Source organism: Saccostrea cucullata, unplaced genomic scaffold (genome assembly GCF_032062105.1).
Source record: "Saccostrea cucullata isolate Sc308-1 unplaced genomic scaffold, CSIRO_AGI_Scuc_v1 ctg7393, whole genome shotgun sequence".
Taxonomy (NCBI): Eukaryota; Metazoa; Mollusca; class Bivalvia; order Ostreida; family Ostreidae; genus Saccostrea; species Saccostrea cuccullata.
Window position 1 is genome coordinate 863 of NW_026933568.1, and position 9,417 is coordinate 10,279.

At 31.8% G+C, this 9,417-nt stretch overlaps 1 protein-coding gene across 1 annotated transcript; it reads right to left on the reverse strand.

Annotated features, from left to right (window-relative positions):
- Nucleotides 1-247: 247 nt before the first annotated feature.
- LOC134238672 (IgGFc-binding protein-like) lies at nucleotides 248-7,529 on the reverse strand. Its single transcript, XM_062720790.1, has 4 exons — nucleotides 7,419-7,529; nucleotides 7,121-7,334; nucleotides 2,287-2,391; nucleotides 248-1,509 (listed from the first exon to the last, which is right to left on the reverse strand). Exons 1-4 carry the CDS (start codon nucleotides 7,461-7,463, stop codon nucleotides 248-250), a joined length of 1,626 nt encoding a protein of 541 aa, XP_062576774.1. The 5' UTR covers nucleotides 7,464-7,529.
- Between the last annotated feature and the right edge of the window lie 1,888 nt (nucleotides 7,530-9,417).

Genomic DNA, 9,417 nt, shown 5'->3' on the forward strand with positions numbered 1-9,417 from the left:
TTCCTCTTATGAAACATTTCATATATATACTTCTCAACACGTAATATAGGTATAGTGGGGATTGTTCTACACGATTAATTAAAATTAAAAACTGCTTTTATTTAGAAAGAAAACTATGTAACAAAACAACATGCGTACCCATCTATACAAGATCAAATGAAAAATTTGAGTGCAAATTTTATAATCCATTATGAATCAAACAGGGTGCTAGTGTTTTTTCACCGGGTATTTAACCGCATTAAATTTATTAGAGACAGTGATCAGGAAGGAGCACATTTCCAGCAAACCCATGACCATCATTCATTCTATGTCCATACACCAGTAGCCCAAACGGCACCCTGTCTACAGTACGTATACCCAACACTCCAGGTTTAATTTTCATCACATTAACACTATAGGTGTTTTCTTGCAGACCAACAGTCGAATCAAAAACTTTGTAAATTTCGTTAACTTTCGTACCATTTATTCTAAGATTTTGAAAAGATGAACTTGGAATCATAATAGAAATGTAATTGTTATCAAAGCCTTCAGGGATTACAACTAAATAATTATTCAGATATTGATGTATTCCAGGTATCGTTATCATATAAGGATCACCTTCATTGCTATCAGTCGGTATAGAAAAGCTAGTAACAAGAAGCTTGTTCTGCGACTCAATTACACCGACCTCATTACTTTTAACAATAAAGTCATGAAAGCCTTTTTCCTCAACTGTTGTAGTCGTTGAAATTTTTCCTACTCGGTATCTAATGTTATTGTTGAATGGGGAAACCATGCGGATTTGTAACCCTAATCTTTCGACAGTTGGAGAAACAATAAAGGAATTGTCAAGCCTATTTATAGGAGGGATCTGCTCGATAAGTTTACTACATGTTCCTAGGTATCCCAGTCGGTTGCACTTATTTCCCGAAAATACAGCCACTGGATATGACGCGTTAATAGTTGTTCCGGTTAGATCCACCTTGTGGACAACTTGGAATGTTCTAAGTCGATGCATCGTTAAATGCATCACATCTCCATTTTGATAAGTTCTTCCATCGTATTCAAATTTCCTGTCGACATCCATTTTGAAAGTGATGGAAACTTGTGTGTCATCTTTTGTTGCTGCGATAGCAAACTGCGCTGCAGAATCGAGACTATCATCAAAAGGTGTCGATGTAGAAATGATGTAGGAATTCGACAATTTTCTTAAAGGAAACACTAACGAACTTCCGGTAGAAATGGTATTTTCATCAAAAAGAAGAAGGGAAGATGCATCTGATGTTTTCAGCAAAATACCTTTGGGTTCCAATTTTAAAGATGACAGAATATAGCTCTTTGGAATAATCAATTTCGTCTGTTTCATATTTGAGTGGTAATCGTAAATATGAGATGCCGTTATATTTTCAGGGTCAAAAGAAGTTATTCCTAAATGAAAAGAGCTTTTGGAAGCGAGATATGCCGTCTTGTTTGCGAATTCAGCAAGTTTAATGTTTTCAGGGAAAAGTAGCACAAACATTTGCCCTTGTTCTGAAAGTGATATCATTAGATTCACGCAATTGAGTTAAGCAACGTACATGTATAGACGTTTATATGTAAAAAATACAATCTTTACCAATAGGGACTACAACTATCGCTCATTTATCTTAATAAACTGTGCACAAATTTTTATATGATACTGCAGAGGAATTTCTAAGATATACAATAAATTGTACAGTCGTTTGTTGAACGAGTTCGACTGAGACAGCCATTTTTCGTCACAAGTGACTTACATAGAGACGTCATTTTCACATTGTGACGTCACAAACAAGGATGAAAAAATTATTTGGTATATGCTTTTTATAGAACTTGTGTATGACTATGTGTGTACTGAATTTCAGTCTAATCTGAATTGTGAATTTGTAGATATAGAGATAGTTCGCGAACTTTTTGATCACCCCTCGTATTATACATTGTTTATCTAAAATTGAATAGGGTATGCCTTTGCGCCACAGATGTATTGTTTTGTTTTATAACGTTGGATGGAAAAAAACAATATTATGTCATAAGTGTACTAGCTTTAACAAGGCGTGGGTTCTAAGTCTGAATAAGAAGTAAGGACTTTCTCTACATGTGATATATAAATCTTATGGAGTTTTCTAAACTCATTTGCATAGAAACACCTATACCTAGCCTTATCTCACTTGCAAAAACACATATAAAGAACAAATAGCAAAATGTGCTAGTAATTTCTTTACAATTGAAAACTTATTATATATGTAATGTACAAATTCTTGTTTAAAAGATGATAGTATGATTTTTTTTCACCTTGCGAAGAATTTTTCATTGTACTCGGAACCAAACAAAGCTTTCTTGAATGAAAAGAGTTTGGTACTTCAATCGGTTTCCTTTTCGGATTTAATGATGGTTTTTCTACAACATGAATAAATAAACAATGTTGTAAATGTATTAAATGAATATGACTGTCGTCACGAAAAAAAGGCCCTTAAAGTCAAATTTTCATAAACTGACTATTTGGTAAATTTTGAAGCCTAAAACTCTCTGAATGCAAATATACATTGATTTTGAAAATATTTCACTTTTTCAGTATTTTATGAGCATTTTAGTAAAGCGGATCAAAACAACTTCGACGTTACTCACTGAAAACGTAATGACGTCGACTGCGTCTAATACAGTTTCCAAAACTTGTATTAAAATAACGCACTTTAAATAAACTCAATCGTTTTGAGAATTATAAACTTGAGAAAATGTTTATTTTTTTCTTCCAGGCGACTAGTATGTGACTATTCCAAAGGGATTTCGTATGTTATAACTATTTTCATATTATTTAAAGCATATATAGTAATATCGTAAAGGGGGGATGTGGGTCTAGACAAAATCTAGTAAAGGTTTATAATATATTCAGTATAGGAAAAATTAAACTTGTTTAAATCCATACAAATTATTCTTTTGATATAAAATAATCATACTCAATTTATAATATATAAAAAGCACTTGTAACACTTAAACATTAAAAGAAATAGAGAGAGAGAGAGTCCCAGAAGGACACCGCGCGCAAAACGGGACATCCCCTCGCAAAAAAGCACTTCGATCCCGATATTAAAAACTTTAAGAAAATAATTTTCTTATCAGTCATCAAAATTCATCATTCACTCACCATCACACACACACACGTAACTTTTTTCCCTATAACTGTTACGATAGGATCAAAACACCATATATTTTCTGTATCACCGAAAAATGAGATATAAATGAAGATACACCAAGATATGTAAAGTTGTTTTTAAAAATGGTTATTCCGATTATAAAAAAAATTATGAATGCATGAATTAAATTCATGTTCGCTACTTCCATGTAAGCGGATTCTTGAATATTTTGTTAAAAATGTTAAAAGCATCTCGTACAAATCATTTTCTTCGCCTGTCTTAGTTATGGTGTAAAAATATAATACAGAGGCAAATGATGTCAAAGGATTGTCTTGTGAATGGTTTTTATACCGTACCTTAAATTGAAACTTTCTTTGAACTTAAACCTAAAATAGAAATTGTCTTTTTACTTCTATTTTTTAAGCAAATCACATTAAAATCGGTCACAAATATTTCTGCACATTCACCTTTTATTTATTTCTTTTTTATTTTGAGGCACCTGAGCCCTGTTTCACTTGAACATAGCATTTGTATATTTTTTACGGCCAGGAAAAGGTAATCTTTTCATCTTCCTCCGTGACATTGGCTAATCTGACATCTAATAAAAGCTTTTCACATTTCGATGCGACTGTCTTAACCAATAATGAAATATTACGTCTAACACACGTTTATGTATTTTGTATGAGACGATGCGGTGAAGTTAAAATCTACCGCTCTAATCCATTTTTCTTAGTTATTAGTTCAAAACGTTAACACACATGTACTACTTTCTCGATATATCGAAATTAAAAAAATATATATATGACTCGATTTTGACTGTTCGCTACAACTCAGTGACGTAGCATCGTTTGAAAAGAGGGTGGGGCAGCCAGAATAAATATTCAATTTACCATTTAAAAAAAAAACAAAACAAAAAGTGGGCATTGTCCAAACTCAAATCCAATTTCGCCGTTTGGGGGGGGGGGGTGGGGTGGTGGTTTAAATCAGACTTTTTGCAGTATCAATTTTTCTTTATCAAACATAAAACACTGCCTTTTGTCCTATTGTGCACTAATTCGACTATGCTGCAACAAAAAGTGAGGGGGGGGGGGGCAACAGGACGTTCAATGTAACCCCCCTCCCCGATGCGTCTTGCATGCGCTGTAATGAAGACAGTATTTTTTTTTCAATACAGAAATATTTGAGTTTGTTTATTTATTCCTTTCCTTAGAGTCATTTTAGAATTATGATAAAAACTTCAGTATTTCGATTTCAACGGAAATTTAATAAATGTCGAGATATGCGGGGTATTTAGATAACATGTACATGTATCAGAGTTGAAGATTTCAACATGCATGTGTAAAACGAAACTTATTTACTTCATATCATGAATTCAATAGTCAGTGAAATATATTTCACGCCCAATAAAGTTTTGAACAATGAACATCACCAGTGCTAAAATTTATTTTTTCATCATTCTAAAATTTAGACTTCTTTGTTGTCTAAGGTTTGAAGTGGTTTATGATTTTAAACATTTTCATAACTTGGAAATAACACACATAACCACTTGTCACTTAGACTTTTTGCTCTATCAGTGATTCTCAAAAGATGTCACCACATATCTGACATTAGCCAGAAATTCATCAGTCTTTTCGCTAGCTGCAGAACTCTCCGAAGAAAATATTTTGACAGAGAACTACAGTGCTACCCATTGAAAAAAAACTGTTTATTTATTGCGCACAAAAAGTGCGCTGTTTCTCTATTTATTTCTCCATCTCAAAATATTACGAACTGTGTGTTCCTAACATATTATTTCACGTTTTTTTTTTTCTTTTTGCCATTTTCCAACACACTTCGTGCAGATGTCAACTACGAGAGTACTTTATAGAGGAGTAAGTTATTTCTTTTATATCAATCTTTTTCGCGATTTAGGTAAGATTTTGGAAGAATTAATCCAGAACTAAGCGCAACTATTTTGTGCGCAATAAATATACAGTTTTTACCACGGGTGGCACTGTAGCTCTCCGGTCTACCTTTTTTTTTGGGGGGGGGGGGGTACAATTCTTCAGCTATCTTTTCGCTTAATCTATAGTAGTTTTTTCTTGTTTATTAATATCCTCATTCATAATATCACTGTTGATGTTATATTGTTAATTTATTCACAATTGGGTATATTGTTGGAGGAAAGTCTACAATAGCTGTATTTTATTCCTAAACATATTTCAGTTCAGTTTCGAGTGGGATTTCATTCATTAATTTCATCGGAACAATATAAGAAAATTTAAACATGTATTTAATGGATCATTTTAAATTAGTTTTTGAAACAAAAATTTATTTTTAGCAAAATTTTCATGGCACCCCCATCCTCCGTATTCCCACCCCCTTTTTTTCCCTTAGCGTATTCTCTTAATGTTGATTAAGTACAGGATTATTCATTTTTGATGTAGAAGATTTAATTGGATCTCCCATTTCACCGGAATATATATCCAGTCAAAGATGGTTATGTTTTTTTTTAGTTTGGACTTTAGATAAACCGGTTATATCTTTTTACAATCGCAACTTCTCAGGCCTTTTCGACTAGCGGAAAAACGACCTCGAATGTATATGGTAGACGCCATGACAACCCTACCTTTTCACGATCTTTGATATAAATGCATGGGGACCTTTTATCTGTGGAATGTTGAGTTTAACTTTATTTTATTACTTAGAATATACTATAGGGACTTCTAAATCCGTCTATCCTGTAATTGAATAAACAGGAAGATGTATAAATTTTTAACATCCGGTGATGTTAATACATTCGAGGTTGTTTTTCCGACCTCTGACGGAAAGATCCGAGATGATGCGATTGATCTTTTTATTCGGAGATATTTTTTGGCTTATCCCCCTTTTTTACATACATGTTAAAATCGACAGTTCACGCAATCGGGGTACATCAGTATGATTAACTATGGATTAAAATTAAAATGGCTAAATACATTTTAAATTATGGTATATATTTTTCAGAGAAAAAAAAGAAGCGCTTATAAGAACGGTAATACAATAAGTACATAGACCTCTCGCTCGCTCTTTCTCTCTCTGTCTTTCTCTCTCTCTCTCTGAAAAAGTACAATTATGACGTGTATGGAATACACCTTTTAATATCAAGACTTCTCAACATGAATTCAAATTTAAGCATTTGGAAATTTTTCAAGAACAAATAGGCAGCATCTTTAATTTAGTCACGAAAAGACCTAGCAAGGTACAAGTCCAATGTCGCGTATCAATCAACATCAAGTTAAATACGTGTACTGAAGCAGAATTATGAATAAATTCACGTATTAAATATAGTAATAATATCATACTATATACCTTTTAAAAATTTCCGCATCAAATTTCAAATTTTTGTTACACTTTGAAATCTAATTTTGTTTCTAGATCACGAAACGCAGTTGACATTTTTTTTTTACTTCCGTGTTTACAATACCGCAACTTTGACGTCGTTTTCTGAGCATTGTGACGTCAAAAGATAAGGGCCCTTTTCTCATGACGGCAGTCGTATGTAAGGACATATGCAAATATATATCATACTAGTATTAAAAATGTAAATTGACTGTTACATAAATGACTCAAAAACATTCGTTCTGATAAAATTTTCATTTTTTTTTCTTCCTTGTTCAATATAATACGAAAGAAAAATAAACTTCACTTCGGGTTACAAAATATCCGCACTATCCGTCTGTTGATATCAAGGTTAAGATATTTTGTCATATAAGATTTGTGTTTCGAATTTCTTGAAAAAATTGATTTTAACATTTTCAAAGACTAAAATAACCATCTCCTTTCTTATTTTGCATATAAATTGCTCTGATAAAAACATACCATCAAATTTAACTAATTTTTTTTTTATTTTGTGAATTTAAACCGAGATGAAATAACATTAAGATCGTTTTCAAAACAATAGCATTTTTTTCAAGATATACTACATGCATACATTATTTAAAACAAACGAAAAATTAGTTTTATCAAATGCTTACCTATATTCTGTACAACTATCACCACAACGAGACCTATAATAACGAAGGCAATTACGATCATTGTGGCTAACCATCGTTTCCTTATACAGTTTGCTGTTCTTTTATCTGTTTTATTCTTATTTCTTTCCTGTGACTTTATCTGATTCTGTTTTACTTTGCATATGTGATCTTTGTTTCGGTCATTTTTAGCCTCATTCTCAGATACCTCGTCCAGCTTTGAATAAGATTTTATTACATCATATTTCATAAATATTGCAAATATTGAAGGAATTGAAGTGGTAGGAAAAGTGTAACTTACTTCGTAGTAATGATGTGATGATATGCCAGGCACCAGAATTATCATAGAAGATAAAAGTACAGATAAGTAAAATGCATGTACTTAGACACCTAGACATATTATTTTTAAAGTTATTTTTCAATAAGTTAGCTAATTGATGTAGTGTAAAACCAAATCGAATTGTTGAGAAAGCCTTTGACAATTTTATTCGTGAAATACTTACTGGAGAATTGTATCCTTCTCCTGATGATGGCCGTTTTGGAAGATTAGGATGTCTTCTTTCTTTATTTTGCTGAATTAAAACAAACAAGACGAAAACTCGTCGATTGACATGGACTTATTTAACTTTAATCTGCACTTCCTTTTCAACAAGTATATTTTTGTAACATGTAAGTTATAATAATTGTTACTTTAAGACTGACTGTCCCACACATGTTCCTGTGAATTGAAGGGTAAGATAAAAGAGAGATACTGCCGCAAAAACAAAATTTTATAACCTGTTACTAGACAAATTTAGATAAATGTGCTGGCTTTCTCTGCTTTTATGATTATAAAATATGCAGCTATATCGCAAAATAACGAAGTTAAAAACAGTCAGCGTCTTTGTTTAAATATTGTTGCTAAATGTCACCAGCACAAACACTTCTTTTATTCGTTTTTTGTAATTAAGAATTTAGTATGCGAGCATTAAGATACATGAATGAAATTAATAGAAAGATCAAATCTTACCGAAGCCATGTTCTGTTGCGCTGTTCTAGGAAATTTGAGTCCAGTGTACATTTTGATGACGATAGTATTGTTCTCCCGCGTACATGGACCTATAAGTCAATTTTTTAAAGTTAATGCATTCAAATCATTTTTTATTATTTTAAAGATTTTTATATAATTTTTCATGAAAAATTACTTATCTGGGAAAACAAAGACAGATAACTCTAGTTTTTGAAACTTATTTTTTTACTATAAAAATCAACGGAAAACAGAAAAAAAATATTTCAATCCCCTAGGAAACAAATAATGGTCATATGGACTGTCATTTTACAAATTCATAGTAAAGTTTCTGTGTGTGTGTGTGTGAGGGTGTGTGTGTGTGTGTTTCACGGGGAAGGGCTGTTTGTAGACAAAAGTCGAAAAAGATTCTTTTTTCACCAATTTCAAAGCGATAAACAACTAAAACATTGTATTTTATTAAGATATAATTATACGTCGTTTCATTTATTTGCGTAAAACATAAGAGAAGATATAAGGAGCATTTAATCAAATCCAAGACTGTTTCAAAATATGGCTATGCTTAAAAGTCCTATTTCAATGGTAAATATCGTCGATCGCCCCTCCCCCTTCCATTTATTTCAAGAGCTGAAATAAGGGATTTTTTTTATTTATGGCTGGTATTAAAGTAATTATAATTAAGTAACTACGAATTGTTCTTTGTTTTTTATGGCCATATCGCAGTTAATATTGAATGAAATGGTGGCAAAATGTAAGCGGGAATCGAGAGCCATTGTGCGTAGTTCTTTTAAACATTTCTTACCTACGGATGCAATTTTAGGTAAATGGATACTTAACATATCAAAATGAAGATTCATCTAAATCAGTTGAAAAGAATACCAAAGAAGATGCTTAATATCCCTAATTTGTTTAACCAAGAATTCAAATGTATGATACATGTAACATCCTAAGGTTTTTCTTCTAATTATAAAATTGGATTAAATAAATGTTTTCATATTACAAATCTAAAATAAAAATTGACTTCTTGTATCTTTAATATTGATACGCCTTTTTATTTATGTTGTTTTAGTTTGTTATTATTGCGGTCGCATATATATAAAGTAAGCAAAATATGATCTTACCTCTGACCAAAGTAAAAAATGACAAATCGTCATCTACTGATATGTTTTAAGATTTTTTAAAAATATTTATTCGTTGATTACATGTACTTAAGATTTTGTCATGTCGATTTTTATCTAACACCATACTTAGTACCGGACAAATTTTCCTTCATCAGGAAATTTTAAAATGTCAA